This window comes from Phalacrocorax carbo, chromosome 16 (assembly GCF_963921805.1).
Source record: "Phalacrocorax carbo chromosome 16, bPhaCar2.1, whole genome shotgun sequence".
NCBI lineage: Eukaryota > Metazoa > Chordata > Aves > Suliformes > Phalacrocoracidae > Phalacrocorax > Phalacrocorax carbo.
This window is the reverse complement of record NC_087528.1, coordinates 9,350,927-9,375,443: the sequence shown is the minus strand read 5'-3', so window position 1 is coordinate 9,375,443 and position 24,517 is coordinate 9,350,927. Positions and strand designations below refer to the sequence as shown.

The window sequence follows — 24,517 nt, the reverse complement described above, 5'->3', positions numbered from 1 at the left end:
GGGCGGCGGCACGTGACACGGGAAGGCGAGGTGCCAGGTAGGCCCCGCCCCCTCCCGGTGCCCCGCCCCCCTCTCCCGGTACCCCAAGCCGAGCCGAGCCGAGCCGGTTCACAAACACCATGAGTTTATTGCCCGGTGTCCCGGCGGCAGCGCCCCGTCCCCGCGGGGATCCTGCCGTCGGCTCCCGCGCCCAGCGCGGCTCCGGGGGCAGAGGGGAGCAGGGCGCCCAGCGGTTCCACTGCGACTTGTACGGGGCGGGGGGTGGGGGTGGGGGGGGTGCGGCCCTGGCCGGGCAGGGGGAGGCAGAACCGGCCAGGGAGGCAGAGGGGGGCAGGAGAGGGGAAAGAGGGAGCAGAGCAGTCCTGGGCCGTGGCCCCAGGAGAGGAACACCAGCCCTGGAGCACAGGTTGGTGTTCCCCCCCCCACGGGTGCAGTGGGGGGCACATTAACCCAGACCAGCAAGGATGATGTGCAGGCACTTTCTAGGAGCCTTGAACTCCAGGCTGGGTGGGAGAAGGGGCTGCTCCAGGCCCAGGCAGAGGCACAGAGGAGCTGGCAGAGGAGCCTGGACAAGGCAGGGGAGAGGGTGTCCCCTCACCCCAGACCAGGTTGGAGCTCACCAGGCTCCTCCTCAGCTGGAAGGCAGAGGGAAGCAGCCCCAGCCCGAGGGCCCGGGACCTGCAGGGAGAGCAGCTTCTAGAAGGGGAAGGCAGGGGACACCAATGACGGCATGAGCCTCAGGGCTGGGGCCCTGGAGCCATGCAGGCCTGGAGTCCCCCTCAGCAGCAGGGTCCACCACCAGTTCCCAGGACAGCACTCCCCCTGCTGGGAGACACAGATCTCCACCTGGGAGGAAAGGAGCAGTGTTAGCACCTCACCAGGCAGCCACCCCCCTCCCCAACCCCTCAGACTCACTAACCTCAGAGCCGATAGCTCAGGCTGGCCACCTTGGCAGGATGCGTCACCGACCAGAAGTTGCGCTTGCTCTGCAGCTGCTGGAAGGGATTGAAGCGTCTCCTCCGCTCCCGCTTCAGTTTTTTAATCTTCTTCACCTGTGCAGAGGCACAAAGGCTCGTGGGGTCAGCGTGCAAGTACCCTGCCTCCCCCCACCAGCCCCAGCCCAGGATGCAGCCAGCACTCACCTTCCCCCTGTCAAACTCCTCATCCCACTCATCGATGACAGTCTCACTCCGGGCCCACGCTGCATCCTGAATGGCATCCTGGCTGACAGCTGAGATCTCACCCTCCCAGGTCAAGACTGCGGAGCAGCACAGTCAGCAGGGAGCACCATGCTGTGTTCTTCCACACCCACTGGCACAGGGCCCCCACCCCAGGCCAGCGGCTGGAGCCCCTCACTCCAGCCCCCCACTCTGCAGCACCCCCAACATCCCCTTGGCCAGGTGCATCTGCCCAGCTCCAGAAGCCCCCGATGCTGCCTGCACTGGTGCTGGGGGGAGCCCAGGCCGTGGCAGAGCACGGAGGGCTCTGCCCATCTCCAGGGCCCAAGTCAGGGGAGCTGCAGGGCTGTTTACCTGCCCAGGCAAGCAGGGATTACCTTGTTTGCCGTAAGCCTTGTCCAAGGAGTTCCTGAGCAGCTCCTCCACCACACTGGACGCCTCCTGGCTCCCAGGTGCTGTGCTTGCTCCCTGGCTGAGCTCAGGGCTCAGGGCAGCTGGGCAGCACCCGTACTCATCTCCAGCCTGGTTGTCCCAGGCACACACTGCCACTGCGGAAAGACGAGAGGTAAAGACAAGCCTGAGGGAGCAGAGGGAGCTCCTGTGTTGCTCCATCTCAGAGGCAGATCTTGCCCCAGGAGACACTGTCAGGACTAAACAAGGTCCTGATGGCACAGGGTTTTGGGCACAGTGGGGCCTGTCCTGGGCAGGGAGGAACTGGGGGTAAATCTTCATCCCTTGAGGGGCCTGTCCCCATGAGCCTGGAGAGGAGCACACACTCGTCCAGGGTACAAGAGGACAACTCTCTTGCAGGAGCAGCACGCAAGCCTGCGGGCAGGTCAGCTGAGGACAGGGCCAGGAAGACAGGCACCACCAGGCAGTTGTGGGGACCAGCAAGCACCAGGGGCTGGACACCAGTGCTCTGAGGGACTGCGTGGGCAGATGAGCAGCCAGCTCTCCCCGGCCAGGCACCAGGCAGGGTGGAGGCACACAGTCGTACCTGGGGTACTGTCCATGGCATCGATACCGTTGGCAGCTGGCAGCTCCAACACCGGGCTGCTGAGGCTTTCCCTCTGCTTGCGCTTGCGGTGCTCACTCTCTCCAGCCCCAGCCTCCACGCTCCAACGCTGTTTTGTCCTCTGGGGCTCCATCTCAGCCCTCCTAGAGCTGTGGAAGGCAGTACGGGTCAAGCTAGCTCTAGTCAGACCAGAGAGGAAAGAGCTTGAGCTCCCTGCAGGGCAATGGGACACAGGGACACCTGCACCCCAGTGCTGCACTTGGGGATGGGTGAAACCACCCCCAGCAAGCTGGCGCTCCAGCTGGCTCCATGGCAAGGCTTGTCCCATCCACAGAAAGAGGAGACACGCCCAACTGCAGGCCAGGGAGCCTGACTTCAGGCAGAGCAGAGGTCCACAAGGCTCTCGTGTGCCCCCCAGGCCCTCACCTGCCCGAGGACAGCATCCTAGGGCAGTGCTCTTCTGCCTCCTCCATCCTCCTCTTCTTCTTCTTCTTCTTCTTGAGGGGGGAGATGGGCTCCGTGTCCAGGTAAGTACTGGGGTCTGACACATGTTGCTTTGGACTGCTCTCCAGGTTCTGCCAGTCTGGCACCTCCCTGCCACTTCTGGAACACTCACCTGCCGCCTCCTTCCCTGTGAGGGACACTGAGCCCTCCTGAGCAAGATTATTCTTCCTGGGAGGGCTGGAGACATCATCCTTGCCCTTCACAGCTGGAACACAAGGGCTGCCATCTGCTCCATGATGCTGCTTTCGGTGCTTCTTTTTGGAGGAGCCAGGGGTAACCTTGCTGGGCTCCTTCTCCCTGCTGCAGGGAGTAATGTGGTGCGAAGGGGGGGCAGTGGAACCGTTGGTCAGGAGGGAAGCTGAGGGCTGAGGAGCTGAGTTGAGGTTGAAGCTGCAGGCAGGCTTTTCAGGATTTGGCAGTTTGAGAGCAGATGAGGACAGTCTAAAGGACAGGAAAAGAAGCTGACATGATCTGAAAGCCAGGTCAGGAGCAGAAGCCCTTCTTTTCCTCCCCACCCTGAGGTGCATGAGCACAGCACCTAACTGCTACCATCCCAGCCATGAAATCTGTATCAGATCCTGCTTTCAGAGCAGCAGCTGCAAGCGCACATAGTGACCCTGCACCTGCCCAGTGCCAGCCATGCACAGGGCACACCATGTCCCACGGGGGATTAGGAAAGAGTTAGTGTTGCTGCAGCACATGTCAATGGTGAAGGTTAGAAGACAAACCCGGGGCAATCCTTGCCAGCCCAGGAGAACAGGAAAGCCGGCTGCCAAAATCACCCCCCGAGCCAGCTGCCATGACAGACAGTTACCTCGTGGAACACCCCAAGGCTGCTACTGGCCTTGCTGCCATGCAGGAGCCTGGGAGCGACTGGTACCGCTTACCTCGACTTGCCAAAAGGCCAGGGAGTGGAGTCAGGGTGGGTGGTGTTCGTGGGGTAGGTGTGGCCAGCAAATTGTGGGTGAGGTTGTGTGTGGCGGTCACTTCCGCTCGCCTTCCGCGGGGTGCTGCCCTGCAGTTATCGACATAAATAAAAACTTGGTGGTCTAAAGAAAAGAGGTTTCCGTGAGCCAAGAGGAGAAAATAAAAAGGGGAGCCCAGAGAAAGGGGAGGGGAACAGACACAGATGGGGGGAGGAAAGTGAGGGGTGGTAGAAGAAGAATCAGAAGTGTTTTCAGTTAGAAGCACAGAGGATAAAAGGAAGGAAGGAAATTTAAAGAACAGAAACCCAATGCATCGTCCTGAACCCTGGCTGCACAGCGGCACCCAGAGGTGCCAGTCCTGGGGAGCATGCAACTCCACAGCCCTCCAGCTGCAGCATCACCTGCTCCCACTTGCCCCAGGGGACACGCTACCCTTAAAAGGCTGGCGAGGCCACCCCACTGCAGGGACTGGCACAGCCACCCCTCTGTCCTGAGCAAGAAGGCAGGAGCCATTTCTCCTGCATCACTTAGGGATGCAAACAACAGCAGGGGCCTGGCCCTGCACCCCATCCCAGAGGGAGGGCAGAGCAACTGCTACAGGCCTGGGGCTAAGGGGCTCTCCCTGCCCACCTCTGGCTTAGCAAGATGCCAAGCATTAGCTCTACCCTTGTCCCCAACACAAGCCCCAGTTCAGAATGCACAAGACCTAACTGAAGTCTCAGGGCAGAAGCTCAGACTCACCTTTTTGGCAGAGAGTGCCAGCTTCTTGGCCGGTGGTGGTGACATCATACTGCTCAGCTCCAGAGTGGCGCTGGACAACGGGGAGGATTTCAATTTTGGCGACTTGGAGTCTTCAAGGGAAGTTGGCTCGGTGCTGGGGCCAGCAGGGAGGTCTGTGCCAGAGTCTGTTTCCTGAGAGGTGCAGAAGCTGTCGGTTCTGCTCTTGACCTTCTGGGACGCTTTGGCCATCTTCCCCACTGCACTGTGCACTGGGCTAGCAGCACTGCTGCCACAAGAGTCCCTCTCCAGGGTCCCACCATCGTCCCCACTGCGTCCAGGCTCCTCGATGTGGCTGGGCTCCAGCAGCAGCTTGGGTGAGGTAGGTGGCCGCTTGCTCTCGCAGGAGCTCTGCTGGGGCAGCTCTTCTTTGGCCCCACTTGCATTGTTGGTGTCGCAGAAGCCCTGAACTGCTCTGGGCACAGGAGGCAGCTGTGGGAAGGAGAGCTGCTTCTTGGGCCTCCCAGCTGCATCGCTGGGCAGCGCTGTGCCCGTGTGGGTGGCTTTGAGGGGCAGTTTGGGTGATGGGGACCCAGCAGGCAGCTTCGGTGGAGCAGTTCCATTTGGCAGCTTCAGCCCTGTCTCGAACGTGCTACGGGCCACAGGGACTCCAACCTCCTCTGGTCCTGGCAGCTTCTTCCCTGGCAGCGTGTCTGTTCTCTAGACAAAGAGAAAGAGAGAAGTTCACCAAGGAGAGAATTCAAAGAGTCAAGGATGCAGAGCAATACTGCCCTCCCTGTCCCTCCCCAGGCCCTCACAGGAACCCTTGGCCCAGCAGGATCCCTCCTGCAAACCGTCTTCCCTCACACATGCCCATTTGGAGCAGTGTGCCTGCCTCCCTGCGAAGCTGCAGCCACCTGCCCTCTCAGAGAGGACAGAGGGGCAGCAGCTCCCAGGAGCACTGGCCGAGAGCTGCCTTTAGGACTCACCTTGCCCACCACTGGTGAAGACAGGGGCCCATTGGTCATGGTTTTCTTGACCGGATCAGAGATGCTGCCAGTGTGGCCAGGCAGGCTGGAGGCAGCTTTGGCAATGGGCCCCTCTGAGCTCTTGCTAGGGCTGGGCATTCTGGTGAAGGCAGAGAAGCACACATGTTATTTGCAAGGGTTTGAAAGACTGGAACACTCTTGTCAGAGATGTGCACAAGAAACAGGAGGCAGAAGATTCAAGGAGGTGATGCACTCTTGATCTACAGCAAAACCACGACAAGGGGCTGGACCTCTCCCTGCCATCCTCCTCCATGCCAGCATGTACACAAAAGCATTGGGGCTACCTGGGCCAAGCTCCTTCCCACACACAGGCACATGCCCTGTCCCAGATGCTGAGAGCAGGGGGCAGAGGGGCTGGGAGGCACAGGGTGCTCTCACCTCAGGTAGAACAGCACATAGGCCTGCTGGTTGAGGACCACTTTGATGTTGCTGGAGCGGACCAGGTCATCGTTCATTTGATACCACTGCCCATTGCTGGCCTGCAGAAGAGAGAATGGGGTCAGGGTGTGTCTAGGGGACCCTCCTGGCCTGAAAAGCAGCAGGAATGGTGCCTGTTGGCAGAGCTCCTCTCCCCAAAACCCACAGGCAGCCTAGGACAGGCAAGGGCACTCTGGAAGAGCAGACCTCCATGCTTCCTGCAGCGGAGCACAGCCTGTACCCCCCCACCCAGTGATCCACATCACACACGTCTGCCAAGCATCCTCCTTTCTGCACACTACAGGGATTCACAAGCACCCACCAGCCCCCAGCCCAGAGAGAGTGCCAAGAGAGCGCCCTGGACTCACCTTCACGTAGCAGTAGTAGTGCCCTGCATGACAGCTGTACCCAGAGTGCACCAGCACTGCATAGAGCGCATACGTGACAGGATCCCCATTGCTCTGAGACATGTAAGGGCGGATGTTCAAGAGCTCAGGGTACCCCACGTCCTACGGAGAGAGGATGTCTCAGGAGCCTGCACAGCAGACTGTTTTCTTGATACAGCAAGAGCAGCTCAGCTGTCCTACGAGTCCCATCGCTTGAGGGAGGGGGACCCGCTCTCCCCAGGCAGAGGTCACGGTGAGGATAACCCCAGGATGAGCCAAACTCCCACCACACCACACAGCTGGGGAAGGGCTGCAAGACTGCAGCAGAACTCGCACTGTGCACAGGACCACCTCCCACCCTGCTCTGGAGACAGTCCCAGCTCTGGACTGCTGAGCACTCACCTTTGTGATTTTGTCTCCACCAAAGCTGGCAAAGCGCTTCAGCGAGAGCGTGAGAACATTGGAAGCTCGGTGGATGGTGAAGCGTTTGCTGGCTGACACTTTCTTCTTGCATCTGCACAGGAAGAGCTTGAGCTATTCAAGCTGTTTCACCACTCAGATGATCTCCAGCCCTGGCCAAGTGGCAAACCCCACGGAAATGACCCTGCTGACACCAGGCACCGCTCCAGGCACCTGCTCACAGCCATGTCTGCTAGCCCAGGCCCTCCTCACAAGAGGAGGAAGCTGAGGAGTGGCAAGGCTTCATCGTAGGCTTCCATGGCCATGTACTTCACAGTTTACCCATGGAGCAGGTAGAGAAGCCCTGTCATACTGCGGCAGGCTTCCCACCTGCTTCCCACCAGCACACCCGCAGGCCCCTTCCCCACCACAGGCCCGCACACTCACTTGGCACACATGTAGGCGTTCTCCCCACCCAGCAAGTCTGACTTCACAAACAGCTCCAGTGCACGCACTATGTCTGCGGCTTGCTGCAAGGACAGAGGAGAGGTCAGGGCATGAGCGGCCTGTCACGCGACAGCCTGGTTCCCCGCTGAGACGTTGGCCCTGAGAGATAACACAGGGCTGCAGAGTAGACCAAACCCAAGAGCCTGCCACCAGCTAGGCACTGGCCAGCAGGCTGCGAGGGATGCCTGTACTGTCCCCCAACACTAAGGAGCCTCAATGGAGGAGTTGTGGCTCACACTAAGGCAACGGGCACTGCTCTGCCAGACAGAGAAGGCAGCGCAACAATGGAAGCGGCTTCCCTCTTGCTTGCACCATGCCTTGACACTGGCAGGTTAAGGAGCCTTAACAGCAGTAATGGTGCAGTTGCAGGAAGATCCCCCATGACAGCAGAGCTCCTCCCCATCCCCGACCCTGCATCAGTACCCTGATCTCCAGTGCCAGGTCCAGGTAAGGGTCATAGGTGTCCGAGACACCCTTGCACACTGAGCACTTCACTGCAAAAGAAAAAGCAATGAGTACACCCTGGCACAACACCTGCACCCGCCACCGCCCCAGCACAGCACAGTGCAGGTAGCTGCAGTATTCCCTCCCCCTTCGGGCTTGCGCTCTGGGACATCGCCACCAGGATTCACAGCCTGGCAAGGAGGAAGGCTGGTAATTCCACTATGTGCTGAGATGGCAAGTGTTGCTAGACAGCTAGCAACACAGGTTCCTTTGCTGGTGGCAATAAGCAGGGGACCAACAGCTTTCACCACAACAGGGGTCACGACCCACAGGCACCACAAGACTGGCCAACTGTAGCTCTGGGTAAGTTACACATGCCTAGCACTTTTCCCAAAAGATTTTTACTGCAAGCCTCTCAGGGAAACAGCAGGCCCAAGAGTCACAGGCCCAGGACCTAGCAGCCAGCACTCACCACGGGACCGCAGATAACCGCCAAAGATCTGGTGAACCAGCGTCGTGGCCTGGGTCTGGCGATCCAACCTAGAGACAGCAGCACTGGATCTCACACTGCCCTTCTGCAACAGCCACCCCCCACAGGCCCCCGCTGTCCTCGGGACAGCTCCCCTATGTGCTCTGGCCAGCGGACAGGCTGCAGAGCTTGAGGAGTAGAAGGAATTCGCAGCCTCTGCCGGTCTGCTCTCCCAGTGCCAGAGCTCAAGGGGTGGCACCAAGCTCCAATGCACACCTTCCTCTAGAAGGAGCAGAAACTCCTGGCTGGAGCTCAGAGCTGGGCACCGCAGGCAGAATCAATGCAGGCTTCCTGGGAGGGGGGACCCAGGGGGAAAGTTGCTCACCCACAGCCACAGAGCTGGGGCTGAACTAGCAAGCATGCCTGGATTCCTTGGCAACTGGGACAGAATCCGAACTCATAGCAGGATCTGGCGACAGGACCACAGCTATACTAGGGCGGAGGTGTCAGGAGAAGGCAGACAACAGCCCAGAGCTGTGTCACAGAGAGGGCAGAGTGTTGGGTGATCCACCTGAGGGCCCCTGGAGTCAGCACCCCCCTCTGTGAGTCCAACCTGGAGGACACATTCACCCCACAGCCCCCTCCCATGGGTGCAGGGGACCAGTGAGGGGACAGCAGAGAAGAGCAATGGGCCACCAGAGGCCCCACATACTTGGTACAGCCATTCAGGCAGGCCTTCTGCATGGCATCAATGGTGTAACGCAGGAACTCGTGTGCATCCTCCTGGTTGCCGAAGCGTAAGTGCTGGGCGATCTCTGCAGGAGAGGGAGGGATCAGCCCCAGCACATGCTGCAACAGATGCAGGCCCTCCCTCCCTTCCTCAGGGCACAGACTCCAGGATTTGAGCCCCTTCGACCCAAACCAGATGTGAGACTCATGCCGGCCATGGGGGAAGCCCTACGCAGCCCATGAAGTCACCAGCCCCCAGCAAGCTCAGTGAGTCATCTCAGAAGAGCCGTCTGCCAGGACCTGCCCCAATCTCAAAGGTTGTGCTCCTGGCATTAGTCACCGCTCTCCTGCATGGCTATGGGAGGGGAGGGCAGCCATCCTTACTCTTGAGGTCTCGGATGAAGGACACTGGCTTTATTGCGTTGCCGCTGTTGGCAAAAGCCTGGATCATGTGGTTCTGCATAACGCACATCATGCAAAAGCCTCCTTGGTGACCTGGAGCAGGAGAGGAGAAGACACGACATTGGGGACAAACCCAGGAGAAAGGGAGGCAGTACAGGGGATGGGGGATCTCTGGTCCAACACAGCTCAGCCACGCTCAGTTTTCCCTACGAGCTCTGTGTCACTGCACAGTTCTGGGGCATCCCAACTACACAGGGACCAGCATATGCCACTCTGGCTAGCACAGCCCATGTCACAATACCAGCCACCGCAACTCGCCCAGATGAAATGGCATTCATGAGGATAGAAACAGGTCACAGGTACTCGCCAGAGGAGCCCACAGATTGACCCTGAGGGGCAGATCCCACCAGAGCCCTACAGACGGTGCTGCTAGCCCCACATGCTCCCCTTGGTCACAGCTCAGAGCAGTGCCCAGAGGACTCCCTTTCAAAACCACCCCTAAACAGTACCTGCTGTCTGTACGCAGCCTTCTGCCCTGCCCTCACGCAGTCCCCACAGGCAGGGGCTGTTTGGGACCCCCAGCTCAGCCCCCAGGAAGCCAACAAACTCCACTGGACCCATCTTAGCCCTAGTTATGCCCAGTAGAGGCAAAGCCTCCCCAGACACAAGGATGCAGAACACTGCTATGGCCAGGAAAAACGAGTTGTACACAGGAATGACCCCCCAATGAAGAAACAGGCAGGGGCGAACAGAGAAAGTGCATCCTGACACCTGCATACCCCTCAACAGAAGCATGTGCAGAGGTGCTGAGCGCAGCACTGGGAGCAGGACAGGCGGGTGCTCCTCCTCCCCGCCAGCACGGCCACCCCAGCCCTGCCACCCGCTGAGCCAGGCCTCCCCACTCACAGGTGCGGCTGTGCTCCTTGGAGAGCAGATAGTTGGCGAGCGGCGGCGTGTAGGTCAGGCACTGCACCGTAGAGTTGAGGAAGCAGGTGTTCCCTAGGTTTTGAAGCCCAGCGCCGATCCGGTAGATCCGCTCCCACTTCATGGAGAGGCGCTCCGCAGGGAAGAGCACCTTCTGAGGCACAGGGACCCCATCCCCGTGGCTCCCAGGGGTATGGCCGCTGCCTGCAAGAAGAAGGGCCATGCGGGGTGATGAGCCGCAGGGCCGCGGGGCACGGGGAGGGCCCCCCTCGCCCTCTCCACTTACCCTGCTTGCCAGGCGGCCGCTCCTCAGGGCCGCGGTGGTGGCCGGCGGCCTCGGCCTGGGGGTTGAGCAGCACGTACTTCCCCCGCAGCAGCTCCAGCTGGCAGGAGAAGCCGCGGCTGGCGGGCTCGAACTCGATCTTCTGCAGCAGCACCTTCTTGGCCGAGGCGGCCAGCAGCCGGCCCAGCTCACCATCCTCGCCCACCTCCCGCCGGGCCGACTTCAGCACCTCCCTCAGCTTCTCCACGATCGGCATGGCGGGGCCCGGCGGCCCCGGCTGCGGGGAGGCGGCGGGCGGTTCAGCGGAGGGGCCGTTACCGGGGCCGCGCGCTGCCGGCCGCAGCTTAGGCCCCGCCGCAGGCCCGGCCCCGCCGCCGCGCACCCCGGAGGCCTCAGCCGGTCCCCACCCGCCGCCGCTACGGGCGCCGCGCCCTCCCGTCCGCGACCTTGAGCGCCGCCGCGCCGCGCCGGTCCGGTCCGGTCCGCCCGCCGCCACGTGCGGCCCGCCCGGTGCCGGCGGTGCGTTGCGGTGCGTTACGCAGCGCCCGCCTCTCGGGGGGCAAGGCAGGGCGGCGCCGAACAGAGGACCCGGTCCCGGTGCTGCCCGCCCTGTCCCGTGTCGCCCCGTCCCGCCGCACTCACCATCCGGGCCTCCGCCGCCGCGCGCGCACGTGTCGTCTCTTTAAAGAGGAGATGCCCGCTCACCCGCCGCCGACACAAACTCCTTCCGCGCCTCTCCCTTAAGGAGGCGGATACAACACCGACCCCGCCCTCCTCTACGGACGCTTTCACTGGGCCCAGCACACTGACCCCGCCCCAACGCTCCGCACGCTGCCAACGCTCCGCGTCCCAAGGCGGACTGGGGGCGGAGCGGCGCTCGCGCGGCCAAGGGGGCGTGGCCAGTTCGGGATGTGTGACGCGCTCATTGTGAGCAGGCGCGCGTCAGCGGGGCGGGGCCAGCCCGCTCCCCGCCCCGTTAGACGCCGCGGCAGCGCTGCCGGGGGGGGGGGGGCGGGTCTGAGAGCGGCCCCGCCGCAGCTCCTCCCCTCGGGGCCCCGGCCCGGGCAGGCGGCGGGAGCCCCGCGGGTCCGAGTCACTACCCGGCGGGGACCCTCTGCTTCTCGGCCGGGGGGGACCGGCTGAGCCGCCGCACGGCCGAGCCGGAGGAGCGGGTCCCCGCCGCCGCTCTCCCCTGCCCGGGAACTCCCGGTTGCAGAGACCCCGCACGGAACCGGTGCGACTCCAGCGCCTGACGAGGAGAGACGGAAATTACAGCACAGGGACCATACAGCCGGTGGCAAAACAAGTGGAAATATTAAACTCAAAGATAGACTACCAGCAGAGACAGGAGTAAATGGCACATATGATATAACCATACAGTAAGCGAACAGGAGTCGTATATGGGATTGATTAGAGGTTGGGGATTTTTTTTTCTTTTTCTTTCTTTTTAATTTTTCTCTTTAATACGTTGAAATTGCCCAGACTGGTCCAGTACGACATCTTAAACCTTACAGGGACGCACAGCATGAAAACGCCCCCAGAGCGGGGCTGCGGGGATTATTCCCAGCACGCTCCCAAAGCTACGGTAAGGGGCAGCGGGCGCACGTGCCGGTGCTGCCTGTGTCGCGGACGGGCAGCTCTGCGGCACACGCTGGTGCCGCTGCAATGTGGGAATGGCTCAGAGAAAGCGGGGCCCAAGGTGTGTGGGAGGGTTCACTGGAGGGGATGGGTTTTCCTGCGGCTGCCTGCACCCGGCCAAGCGCTGGGCTCCATCCCCGCCGCCGCAGAGCAGGGAGCTCAACTGGCCGCAATGCTGCAGCGCTACCAAAGGCCGCGGCACGGCTCAGCAAAGAGCTGCACGAGGCGATGGTAAACAACGTGCACCCGCGCCGCCGAATCTCCTGCCTCTGGTGCTCTGCCGGGGAGGGAACTCCCTGGCAAACCTCGCTGCCTGCCTGCAAAGCTGGTGGGCCTAAGCCTGTCCAACGGTGGCAGCCGCAGAAGGGTCTGGCAGCAGCTGTCTGCCCGTGCAGGAGGTTGCGGTGGGAATAGACCCCCCCATCACTATGCTGGGGAAGGTGGTGAACCCCCTGCTCACCTCCATGTCCCCATGAGGAGAGGAGCATGGGGAGAGAGGGGCAGGAGTGCCTGGGTGCACATGGGGGGGCACCCCAGCCATGCTTATGTGTCCCTCTGGCTTTTTGGGACAAGGCACCAGCGCAGGAGCCATCTGGCCCCACGAAAGGCCCATGGCCCCTCGGACATAGGTGGATGTTCTGCTGCATGGTAAAGCCGCCCAGAGCCCCTGCCTGGAGGGCTGTACCCTTCCTGCAACGCAAAGAGAGGGTCGGGCAGTGGGTGAGGAGTGGGACAGTGGGGTCCCCAGTGCTGGAGGGTGGCCAGGGGTGCTGCAGTGAGGAGCTGCTGGGGCAGCTCCCCCGTGGTGGGGGCACTGGTAGACCTGCTACACAGACAGGGCAGCTCCTGCCACTCATGAGGGTTCAATTCCTTCGCAGCTGCTAGGGCACCAGGGCTGAGCGTGGCCAGGTGGGGACGTGGCCCCAGCAAGTGGGTGTCCCCACACCCCGCTCAGCCTTGCTGTGAGCAGGGGAGTGCCCAGCACAGCCACGGGCTGCCAGGTGCCTGCGACAGAGCTGGTCCCCATCCCTGCCCCCTGCACATGCGTGGCAGCCACCACAGCCCGGGGACCCCTGCAGCCGAGCGGATTTTCATGCTGTCTCCAGGAATTGATATCAGCGTGGACCAGTCTAACATCTCGCAGGTTTTTTCTACTGGCTACTGGAATGCGCTCGTTTGGCTTAGGGGTCCTCGATGTCGAGAAACTCTTGCTTGGGGGGGGCCATGCCGCGGTACCAGGCGCACGAGCCATCGCTCCTCTTGATGCAAGCATAGTGCTTCGCCTGCCGCCCATCCACGTTGTTCTTCTCCATCGCCCAGTCTGTCCAGAGACACTCATCCAAGGAGGCGACGAAGCAGGGGATGGAGAGGCAGCGCGAGATCTGCACACAACAGAGACCGTCACCAACGACCCTGACTGGGGGAACGCCGGGGCGGGAGCGGGGCAGGAGGAAGCAGCATGGGGTGGCTGGGGCTGATGGTCCAGCTCTGGAACAGGGATGCCAGCTGCCCCATCCATGAGGGGCATGGCGGTGACCCTGATGCAGGGGGACTGAGGGAACTGAACCCCTGGGCGTGGGTCCCATGGCTGGCCTTGGTTCCTAGCTGGAGAGTCAAAGATTTGGGCAACCTTCCCACACCCCCGGCTGCGTGCCATGCTCCTTGCAGTGTCATCCTTGGAGGACAGGGAAGAGCACTTTGCCGCAGAGTCCACACCTGCCTCGGGGCTGCAGACCCCACTGCCATGGGGAGCAGGGGGCAGCCCAGCCACTCACCTTGCACTCGCAGCCCATCTGGTACCGCTGGTTTAGGCTTTTCTTCTGGGTCGGGCTCAGCGAGTCCCAGGTGGAGACCAAGTCACAGAGTGTGATGTGCATCTTGCCATTGCCCTCTGACTTGCCTGGGGAGAGGCAGAGAGACTGTTCAGAGGGTCCCCCCAGGTGCCCTGGCAGGGGGATGTTGGCTGGGGCTGGCATTGACTCAGGGTGCCTGGGGCTCAGCCCACCCTGGGGGGCCGGAGGCTGCAGCAATCCGGCCCCTCCTGCCATGGACTGTCCATGGTGAGCCCCAGGAAGCAGAGGCTCATCCCCCAGCTGTCCCTGCCACAGCCTGGGGCTGCTGAGCACAACCAGGACAGAGCTGGCGGGTCCACTGAGAGCTGGTGGTTGGAGCAGGAGGAGGCAGGGGCCTCATGCCTGGAGATTGGGCACACACATCACAGGCGTCTCGGGAGGTGCACAGTGTCCCCTGAGAGCCCTCCCTCACAGCCACCCACCTGCAATGAGATACTCCTTCTTCCCGCCGGTGTCCAGCAGCCGGCCACACACGGCAGTAGATGGAGCCGTGTAGACGAACTCTATGTCCTTGTCGGGGCCCTTAAACATCTGGAAAGAAGGAGTAGGAGTGAGCTCCCAGCACAGAGGCTGCCCCGTCCCCCCCAGTCTCCTGCCCCAACTTGCCCTGTTACCTTGATCTGCTTGATTTCATACTGAATTCGTTTGATCGGATTCCCATATATATCATTCCCTGAATCCACCTCTTTCGCAGAGACGGCCTTTGCTCGGATCACTGCAATGGAGAGGTGTTGAGGTCAGCAGGGGTAGCAGGGGACCAGAGGTGCCGCCAGCACCACACAGTGCTGCCCTGGCATCCCACAGGGCCTCCCACCCTTGCACAGGGCTGGCTGCCCACACTGCCCACAGTGAAGCCCGCTGCCCTCCCTGCAGACACCCAGTTGCCTGCAGAGCTGGCTGTCACACGCTGTCGCTGAAGGGACGGGGCTCTGGCACGTGTGGGATAGTCGCAGACAGCGTTGCAGCAGCACCATCACAGGGACTGATAAGGAAAGGTCACCTCAGTATCACCTGTCCCCACTGCCACCAGCCGTGCTGGACCGGTCACCCTTGGCCACCGCTGGCTCGGTCTCTGCCCAGCCCCTGCCAGATTCATGGGTACAGGCTGGCCCTGCCCGGGCTCGTGCCCATCACCCAGATGGCACTGGGACAGCTAAAACCTGCCAGCAGCATCCTGGGAGCACTGTGATATTTGTCCCACTGTCATTAATTAAACCAGTCTCTGACGAGGGCCCCAGCCAAATGCCCACATGGCCTGGCAGGGCTGGAGGAGAAAAGGGCAGAGGGAGCTATTTGGAGGCTCACCTTTGGGTGCAGAGAGAGGCAGAAGCCATGGCCCCATGGCACCATCCCGGCCACTCACCATGGCCAGCACGAGCACTAATGCTGCCCACCAAGTGCCTGCACAGGCAGCTCGTGCCAGGGTCCCCAGCTCCACCAGGCCCCCCCATTCTGTAGCCCCCCTCCCAGAGGAGCCAGGGAGCCCACGAGCCCCACCACACCCCCTTGCCAGGGGAGTGGCAGTCTTGGGACCAGGCTGCCTTTGCACCCCACAGCCAAAACTTGGGGTCTCTGTCCCACCACGGAGGGCTCCCAGCAGCCACAGGGTGATGCTCTGGCTGCCGGCTCCCTGCCAGACCTCAGCTACTGTTGCACAGAGCCTCACCCCGTGCAGGCACAGAAACCACATCCTCCTGGGGCTGGGGGCCACAGGGTGTCACTTCCTGCCCTTCCTTCTGCAAAAATAACCTGGGGGTGCTGAGGACTGGGGCAGTGAGAAAACACGACCCTGTGAGAGGAGGCAGCAAAACCTCCAGCCAGCAGCTCCAAGCAGCCCAGGCAAAGGCAAGAGCCTTCCTGTTTCCACAAGGCCCCAGGGAGGTCCCAGTGCTCAGTGCCAAGGGGTAAAGTTGAGTGCTCTGGGCTGGCAAGGCCACAGCACCCTGGAGCTTGGGGACAGTGACATGGACACAGCTCTGCCATGGAAGGGTCCCTATGGTCATGCTGCCAGCACAGCCTGGGGACGCACAAACTGGCATGTGAGTGCTCAGCACGTGGCTGTAACCTGCAGGGTGCCCAGGACAGGCAAGGCAGGCAGGCAGCAAGCTCACCCTGACCCACCAGCTCAGGATACAGCAGCTGGTTTGGTGCTGCGCTGTGCAGGTCACAGCCACGTATGGTGGATGCAGCCACTCAGGCGTGTAGGGCCTGGTCCCTGCGCTGAGACCAGCAGCTCCCCACTCTGCCTAGCTCCCCCCACCCGTGCGGTGATGGGAGCGCCCAGCCAGCCCCAGGCAGTACCAGGGATGCCAGGGACACTGATGGCACAGGGGGCAATGGCAGCCCCAAAGCCGCAGCTCCTGCTCAGCACCCCCACAGCCAGGGTTTGAGCCAGAGAAGGGGTCTGGTTGCAGGGCAGGGGCTCACAGGGCTCCCTGCTCTGCTCCCCCATCCCTCGGGGGCACCCCAGGGTCCTGCCAGCCCTGTTCCACATGCATGCAGCAGGGTAGGGAACAGGGAGCCAAACTTTAGCCAGGGCAGCAGGAAGGCAAGCTGGGGACACAGCTAGTGTCCCCCACCAAAAAGTGCTGGGGTGGGAGCAGCCGGGGGCTGCCTGCCAGCCTGACAGAAATGCACTTGCCTTCTTTCACCTGGCACGGCAAGGAAAGGGAATCTGACCGCCCTCTATAAATAGCACAGGGCACAAGGGCACGTGGATTGGCTATTTAAGCTGAAGGTCAGGGGGCACGGCCCCATGTGGGTACCAGTAAGTACCAACTGAGTTTACTCTGGAAAGGAGAGGGTGGCCACCAGCACAAGCAGGGGCTGGGGAAGAGGCTCCCCAAAACAGCCACCCCAGTCAACGTGGGTGCTCGCTCGGTGCGGGGCAGGCAGACGCAATGCCTGCTGTTTCCAGGGCTGCACCGAGGACTTTCCCAGCCATGCTCCCCTCCCTTGGGGAAGGGCCAGGCTGCCCCGGCACGCTGGCAGCAAAGCAGCATCAAGGCCACGCAGGAAGCCCCAGCTTCCTTTCTTGGAGCCGGCAGCAGGGTGAGCCCCTCTGTGCAAGCCCCCCAGCCCAGGCCCAACTCAGGCTGAAGGAGCTCTGCTTGGCAAACACTGGCTTGGTTCCTGCCCGCTGCCTGTGCCCACTCCTCTGCCAGCAGTGCGCCCAGGTCACTGCAGGCATGGGCCACCCCTTGCCTCCCAACCCAGCGGCTGCCGTGTCCTCCCACGTGCTGCGGCGTAACTTGGGTGCAACGGAGCTGGAGAGCCGTGTGCTGACTCCGGCCCCGTGGCTCCAGGCGCGGGGAATGGTTACTGGTTCAGTGGGCTCCAGCCTTTTCCATTCACGTGCTGATGAATCACTTGACAAAAATGCAGCCCAATTCTAGGCGGATTTGTTCTGAACAGTGCGGCTTTGTGGAGGGGACGGCTGTGCTGCGCTTTCCCCGCCAAGACCCCAGCAATGCAGCCAAGCTGCTCTGCGCCAGCCAGGAACCGGAGCGGCGAGGAGGGTGAGCCGCAGGGATTGTGGAGGGGAGCCCCGGAGGAGACCCTGGCTGAGATCCCTGCAATGAGGAGGCAGGGCCAAGGGACAGAGGAAACCCCCCGGGTGCTCAGAGACCAGCAGTCAGACCTCCCCAAATGCCAATGTCTCCATCAGCTGCATCACCCACCACTCCTGCCATTCGCCTGGACAGCCACCAGCCACAGGAGCCCAGACCCTCCATGAAGCTGAGCTGAGGCTCTCCTGGCTCCCTGGGTGCTTGGCAGGCGCAGCACACCACCAGCACTGGATGACCGAGTCTGACCAGGGCAATGCTGGAAGCGCTCCTTCCCCAGGCAGGACAAGCTGCAGCAAGAAGATGCACCGTGGGGCCGCCCCCTCCCAGCAGGGTGGGAGCCCCACCAGTGACAACCCCTGTGCTGGCCCCCAGGGCTGCAAGCTGTGGCCATCCTGTAATGAGGACTCTGGACACCCCCAGGGGCAGACCCCTACAAGGCAGCGGGTCCCCTTGCTGCCCTCTGCCACCAGGGTTCACCCCACTGCCCCAGCAGGGCAGGGGGTTTCACCCCTGTGCCAGAGCTGCCAGCTGGCTGTTTCCTGCCTCTGCACTGGGAGAAACCCCAGCACTCACCTTTAACTCTGCACAGAAGCTGCTGCATGAGCAGGGCTGCGCTTGCAGCTGGGGCTTCCAGAGCCCCCAGCCCCACACACCAAGCAGGGCTGCCCGCCCGCACCCACTGCCTCAGGGCACTTGGGGCTGGGGCCAGTTCCAAGGGCTTTTTCAATAACTCCCCACACCTCGCTGTGGTTGCCTCAGCATGGCCTGTGGCCGCCATCTGCCTCCCAGCACTGCTCCTCACTGCCCCATCCTCCTGCCCGCAGCGGGATGCAAGTACGGTCACAAGTGCAGGCAGGGAGAGGGGATCACTCCCTAGCTGCAGAGGGGTGGATGTCCATGGGGAGCTGGTGGGAGGTGGTGATTTCCCACACTGACCAGCTGGGGCTGTCTGGGGCCAAGGAGTCCAGGGCACCCCGCAGCAGAGGGGTCCCCATGCCATGGTGGGAAGTGGTGCCACAAGGAAGGGCCCCATGCTGGGGTCCAGCTGACCCTGCATTGCATCCCCATGGCTGGGTGATGAGCGTGTGACCAACTGGGACAGACTGGGGCTGCAGTCCAGCTCCAGGAGCAAAGCTGGGGGCAAATAGAGTCACCCAGTGCCACAAACCCATCGAGAGGTCTCTCTGGGCTTGCCAGCCAGTGGGATGCTCTCTTCTCTGGACCCTGCTGCATGGCTGCCCCAACTCAGGGGCTGCACCCCATGTTTCTGGCTGCTGAGCAGGGAGTTCCTGTTGCAGACAGTTGCCATCGCAGCAGGAGCTGCAGTGGGGAGAGATGCTGTGAGGCCCTGAGGAGAGATGCAGCAGCCCAGGTTCTCCCTGTGAAAGGAGGAAAGGGGTATTGGAAGTGATGACCTGCCCTGGTGAGACCTGCCAAGAGAAGCTGTGTGGGTGCTGCCCTGCAGCTGGGATGGATCCTGCCATAGCCCACCCTACCTCGGGAAAGCTGCTGAAAAGCGCCTGCCTATGTGTGCCCTATGGGCAGAGGGGCAGCACAAGGAGCCTCAGCCCTGGGACTCTCCTCCTGGCCAGAGACATGCCAAATGGCCACCCCTTCCTCCACCATCCCACCCCAGACCCCACCACACGGCCCCGCCAGCACCCGCCCACAGTCCCCTGGGAAGTGCCGATGCCCACAGACCACGGGGGCCGCTACTGGGCTGAATGGCTGGGGAACAAAGCTCCCTTCTCCGGGGCTGCTGGCAGCCGGCTGAGCAAAGGGGCCGGCTGCCAGTGCCAGCACTGCCCGCTGCTCGCCCAGCACTGCCAGCCTGGGTGCCCGTCCCCACAGCAGGGGCAGCCCTAGGGTCACTCCAGCCCCTCTTGAGGCCAGCAGAGATGGAGAGCCGGCAAACAGCCCCCAGGAGGGGCTCAGTCCCAACCCTGCCTGGCATGCAGGCAACAACCAGCCCCCAGATGCCTGCCTGCACCCCAGCAGCTGTGGTGGCAGCGGAGCCAGGCACCCCCTGCCCTGGCACAGCAGCAGGCTTGTGTTGGGGATGTGGAGACTGGAGGGATGTGGAGCTGAGCATGGCAGCCCCACAGGGAGAAGCAGTGGAGGCCATGGGGGCTCTGTGGGTGCATGACAGCACCCATGGGGAGGTGGGAGGCAGTGCCTGAGTACCAGGCCCTGCTTCTTTGCCGGCCTGCATGGGAGCCACGGGTTACGCGCTGCCATGGCCGTGTGCGTCATCCCGGCCCTCTGACGGGAGCGGGACGGGGTCCAATCAGCGGCAGCCCCAGCAGTCAGCCCACGGCCCCTCCGCGCCAGCTGCACGGAAAGGGCTCCGACCACCGGAGCTTGGCGGAGCAGCACAGGGGACCAGCAGCTCCTCGGCCCCACCAGGGCTCGGCAGGGCCCACCAGGCAGCTGCACTCCCTCCAGCAGCCCTCAGCAGGGACTGCTCCCACCTCTCTCCCCAATTCGGCCTGGTCCCTGCTGGCTGCTGGCAGCCTCCATCATTCCTCCCCCTCCTCTGCACTCCCTGCACCCCATCCCAAGGAACCGAGCACTGGGACAACCGGCATCAGCGCAATGCTGCCAGGGGCTGCATCCAAGGTGCCCCCTGTCCCAGGTGGCACACCGAGCCCCTGCTCTCCACTGCCTCATCGGCCCCTCCTGGAGCCAACACTGGCCACAAGGCCAAAGCCACGGCCACGCCCAGAAGGGCTGAGCATCACCTCCCTCAACCACACATCCCCACACTGCTCTAGAGGAGAACAAGCAGAAGCTGGGTCTCCTGCTGCAGCCCCCGGTCCATCCACATCCCCACCTGGCAGCTGAGCATCTCTCACAGCTGAGTGGCCCCAGCAGAGCAAACCCCCCCAGCAAGCAGAGAGTAGCTACCAGCCTCTGCTGCCCCGGCACAGCCTGGGTAAGGAATGGCAGATGGGGCAGCCCTGAGCCCTCGGGCTGTGCAGAACACTGCTGCCCATCTCATGGGCCAGGAAGCACAAGCACAGGCAGGCCAGGTCACTTTTCCCAAGTCACCAGCTCCAGTGACACAACTCCTAGCCTCTCCATGACCCCCAGCCCCTCCAGCACCCCATGCTAAGGCAGAGTCGCATTTGTCTCCCCCTGCACCACCTGGAAACACAGCCCTAGGCTCCAGCTCTGCTCCAGGGGACAGCCAGCTGCAGAGGTTGGAGTGAGGGTAGGGGGCCATGGGGAGGCACAGATGGACATGGCAGGCACTTTCCATGCTATGGAGCAGCAATCCCAGCCCCACAGGACCAGGACCCCACACTATACTCACCCAGCTCCCCCCAGTCAAGGGCTGAGCACAAGCCTTGGGACTCACAGGACACCCCAGGTGCACCCAGCACCACAGGGCATCAGCCACCCCATCACATCTCCACCAAGGGCCCAGCCTGGACATGGGCTGCTTCATCTGCAGCAGCCAGGGAACGTCCTGGCAGCACCCAGCACCCCAGGCTCGCCCCAGGTTCCTCGTACTGGCAGGGAGGGAGCTGGCAAAGGAGCCTTCCAGCTCCAGAGAGCATCCAGGGGGAAGATGAGAAGCAGCAAGAAGGCCAGGGATCACAGGCTGCAGGAGATGAATCCATGTTGTGTGGACAGAGAACGCTGGGAAGCTCATCCCGGGATGAGCCCTGCATCCCCGAGCCCAGCACTGCCCCCACCTGGGGTCACACAAGACAAAAACTATCCAGACGAGCCGCACAGGGGACTCAGGCTGGGAACCGTGAGGTGCCAAGGCTGCAGGCAGCACAGCCCGGGAAGAGGCTGCCTCGGCAGGACAGGCTCTGGTCACCCACAGGACAGGCACCTGCTGAGGGCAGCGGGGCAGCCCCAGCTGCAGGCGACCACTGCCAGGCCACACTACACCTTCCCAGGGGATGGCTGAGACAGCCGGGGCTGCCGAGACAGACAGTGACTCAGCAGCTGAGTCATGGCTGAGCCGTCACCCCGGACGGGCAGTGAGTCACGAGTGCCCGGGAAAGCTGAGCCCGATGACAGCGTGACGGGAAGCCGCAACCCCGCTCCCTGAGAAGATGCGGGGAATCCCATAGTCCAGAGGCACCGGCTTGAGTAGCAGCTCCAAAAATTCAGCGCTCCATTTTGTTTAGAAACCTCCCTGTCCCCAACATGCTTCACGGCACGCCGTGCTGAGCAGCAAGGCTAGACGGAGCTGGGGCACATGGGGCAGGGGCAGCAGCCAGATGCTCCAGGAGTTGCCCCCGTGGAGGAGAAATGCTGAGAGTGGGGTCTGGAAGGGTCGAGGGGAGCCTGGGAATCCATCAGGAGCATGTTGGTTCAGGAGCAGGGGATGGGGCAGGGCCGTCCAGAGGTTGGAGGTGCCTAAGGGTTTGGGAATGTCACCTCTCCAGCTAAGCCTGGGAACTGCCCCGCAAAGGAGAGCGTCAGGAACTTGGGCTGGTCTGTTTGTTTAATATGTTAAAATTTAATAAGGGCATTATTCATAGAAAGAGGAATCCAGATCCCGGCACTGCCAAGCCCTCCCTTTCAGCAGCATCCAAGCCGAACAAAGTGGGACGGGGGAGAGGAAATGCCTGGGAATAAGGAACAGACGGGAGGTGACCGAGCCCAACGCGGCTGGCTCTCCCGGGCTGGGTGCTGGCTCCGTGCTCCAGGCCGGTGCCGTCCGAGAGGCGGCCGCGCTCGGCGGGCCCTGGCCTCCCCCGGGGCCGTCAGCTCCCCGCGCTGCCACGTACCATCGCGGTTTAATCAAAGTTGGAAGAGGCCGGGCTCACCCGTGTCACCGGGGCTGCGCCGTGGGGAGCCCGGCCCAGCCCCGGCCCCAACCCCGCGGCGGCGGCTCCTCGCATCGCCCGGGGAGCGATGGCTGGGCGCCGCCGCTGGGGTGTCTCCCCCCACTCCGAGACGAGCGGGGAGGGACGGACACACCCCGGACGGACGGACGGACAGACGGACCGCGCCCGGTCGCGCATCTGCTCCCGCCGACACACCCCCGGGGCCGGCCGGGGCGCGGAACCTGCACCCGTGCGGGGCTGCGGGCAGGTGCCGGGGCCCGGGGCGGCTCTGCCCGCCCGCCGAGCCCGGCCGCTCCGCGCCAACTTTCCACCCCTTCCCCCGCCGGGAAGTTCGCGCGGGCCGGGCCGGGGCTGCCGGGGGTCCCGCCGGGGGTCCGGGGGTGGGGGGACACGACACACACAAAGCACGGTGCGGGGGGCGGGCAGCACTCACCTACGTCCGCGTTGCAGAAGGCCTGTTGCGGGTGGATGGGCGAGCAGCTGCAGGCGTCGGCCGGGCGGGCCCTGCCGAGCAGCAGCACCGCCAGCCAGGCCAGCAGGCTGGGCAGCGCGGCGGGCATCTTGCGGCGGGGCTGCAAGGCTCAGCGACCCGGCTGAGAAAGCCGCATCCACCGCCGGACCCGGCCGAGCCGCCGGCGGAAAGTTTGGGTCCGGCAGCCGCGGCCCCTGCGCGGCGTTGCGGGCGCTGCTGCGGCCGCTCCTCCGCTGCCTTCTATGGAGGTGTTTTCTTCCTTCCCCTGCTGCCGCTCAGCCTCGCTTTTTAATGTGCTCCGGGGATTTGCTGCTCCTCCTCTGCATGGCGCGGGGCCAGCCCGGCTGCTCCCGCCCCTCCGCAGGATGCGGATCCGCGCCGCGATCGCCTCCCCCGGCCCGGCCCGGCCCGGCCCCCGCCGCCGGCACCGGCTGCCCCCGCCCCCGGCCGAGCCCCGCGCATCCCGGCCGCCCCCTCCCGCCACCCGCGGCCCCGGGACCCGCCGCCCCTTCGCCCATCAGGCAGCAGCGGGCAGGGACGGGCGGCGGCGGCGGGAGGGCGGGCGGCGGGAGGGGAAGGAGCCGAGGGGCAGGCACGGGAGCCCGGCCCCAGCTCGCAGACCTGGCGCCCGGCCTGAGCCGAGCGGAGCAGTAAATTGCAGAGGAGGGCTGCGATTATGTCTGTGCCCAAGCATTTCCTCTCCTTCCGGCTTCTCCAGCTCAGCTCAGCTCATCCCACCGCTCGTGCCCCCCTCGTCTGCTCCCTCCTCTGCACCCACGGCACAGCTGGCCGATGGCTGTACTCACCCAGGGGTCCTGCACCGCTGTGACATGTCCACAGACCCTCGGCCCTCTCCCCCTTGGCCAGCAGCCATCTGCCCTGAAGCGTGTCTCCAAAAACCCCACCTCATTCCCGTCCTGGCTGCATCACCCCAGAGGGTGTCAGGATGCTGCCAGTCTCATCGTACCTGTATGCCCACACCCAGCCGGCTGCACGAGCGTGCTCTGTCTCTCCAGCAGTGCCTTCATCCCGGTGAAGTGGGCAGAGAGCCCAGCTTTGCCTCTGGGCATGGACACGGCTTCTGACCACAGCTAAGCCAGGCGCCGCAGGCACACGTTGGTGGGGACAGCCAACACTGCAGCCACACAACCCACTTCTGAGCCACCCTCTTGCCAGAAAGCTGTCCTGCCACAGCTATTCACATTTGAGGGAGGTGTCAGAGCTGCTTGCCCTTTAGGATGAGAAGAAACAGCGGAAATGTGGGCAGGCAAACCCGGTCCAAGCCCTGCTTGAGCCTGCAGGGAACCTGTGGGAGGTGACCACGCTCACACTACTATGTTGGATGAAACCTGGAGATGGGGCTCCCAGTCCCCGACTCTGCTGCGGGGCACACAGTTTGCAGATGCTTCGGCAGCAGTTGCCAGGAGTCGTGCCAGCCCAGCTGCCCAAGGTGCCGGCTGCTGCCGCATGCCCTGGTGCTGCTGGGCACTTGTGCTGCTCCAAGGGCACCACAGGGCCCAGGGTCTGGGCATCCAAGGACACTGCAGCCTGGTCTTGTTTGTGGCAAGGCAGAGGCCAATGGTCCTGCTGCCCACGTGCCCCGGCAGCCTCCCAGGCCCCTGGCATCCTGCCTGCACGAGGAGGGGTGAGATGGTGGCCTGCCACATTGCTAGAATGGTCAGGGCAAGGGCAGGCAGGCAGGACAGATGCTGGATAGTCTGGGGGTGCAGGGGGACACAGTATGGGGAGGCCCCACTTCCCAGCAGGGTGCAGAGCTCCCTGCCTGGCTGACCCCAGGGGACGAGAAGAAGCCACTCGGCAG

General features: G+C 63.2%; 2 protein-coding genes across 3 annotated transcripts; both read right to left on the bottom strand.

Moving 5' to 3' along the window:
• Window positions 1–114: 114 nt before the first annotated feature.
• Window positions 115–11,108, bottom strand: USP36 (ubiquitin specific peptidase 36). Of its 2 annotated transcripts, none has more exons than XM_064467162.1 (20): window positions 10,992–11,108; window positions 10,353–10,626; window positions 10,049–10,270; window positions 9,125–9,235; window positions 8,724–8,826; window positions 8,015–8,082; window positions 7,522–7,592; window positions 7,039–7,121; window positions 6,595–6,706; window positions 6,175–6,315; window positions 5,768–5,868; window positions 5,330–5,468; window positions 4,365–5,060; window positions 3,585–3,712; window positions 2,620–3,138; window positions 2,176–2,342; window positions 1,556–1,726; window positions 1,143–1,258; window positions 920–1,052; window positions 115–846 (listed from the first exon to the last, which is right to left on the bottom strand). In XM_064467162.1, exons 1-19 carry the CDS (start codon window positions 10,992–10,994, stop codon window positions 921–923), a joined length of 3,357 nt encoding a protein of 1,118 aa, XP_064323232.1. In that variant the 5' UTR covers window positions 10,995–11,108; the 3' UTR covers window positions 115–846; window position 920. The 2 variants fall into 2 exon arrangements, with proteins under 2 accessions (XP_064323232.1, XP_064323233.1); XM_064467163.1 differs by lacking the exon at window positions 10,992–11,108 and adding an exon at window positions 10,796–10,966.
• A 531-nt stretch (window positions 11,109–11,639) lies between these two features.
• Window positions 11,640–23,065, bottom strand: TIMP2 (TIMP metallopeptidase inhibitor 2). Its single transcript, XM_064466950.1, has 5 exons — window positions 22,657–23,065; window positions 14,455–14,555; window positions 14,263–14,371; window positions 13,763–13,887; window positions 11,640–13,369 (listed from the first exon to the last, which is right to left on the bottom strand). Exons 1-5 carry the CDS (start codon window positions 22,781–22,783, stop codon window positions 13,169–13,171), a joined length of 663 nt encoding a protein of 220 aa, XP_064323020.1. The 5' UTR covers window positions 22,784–23,065; the 3' UTR covers window positions 11,640–13,168.
• Window positions 23,066–24,517: the final 1,452 nt, after the last annotated feature.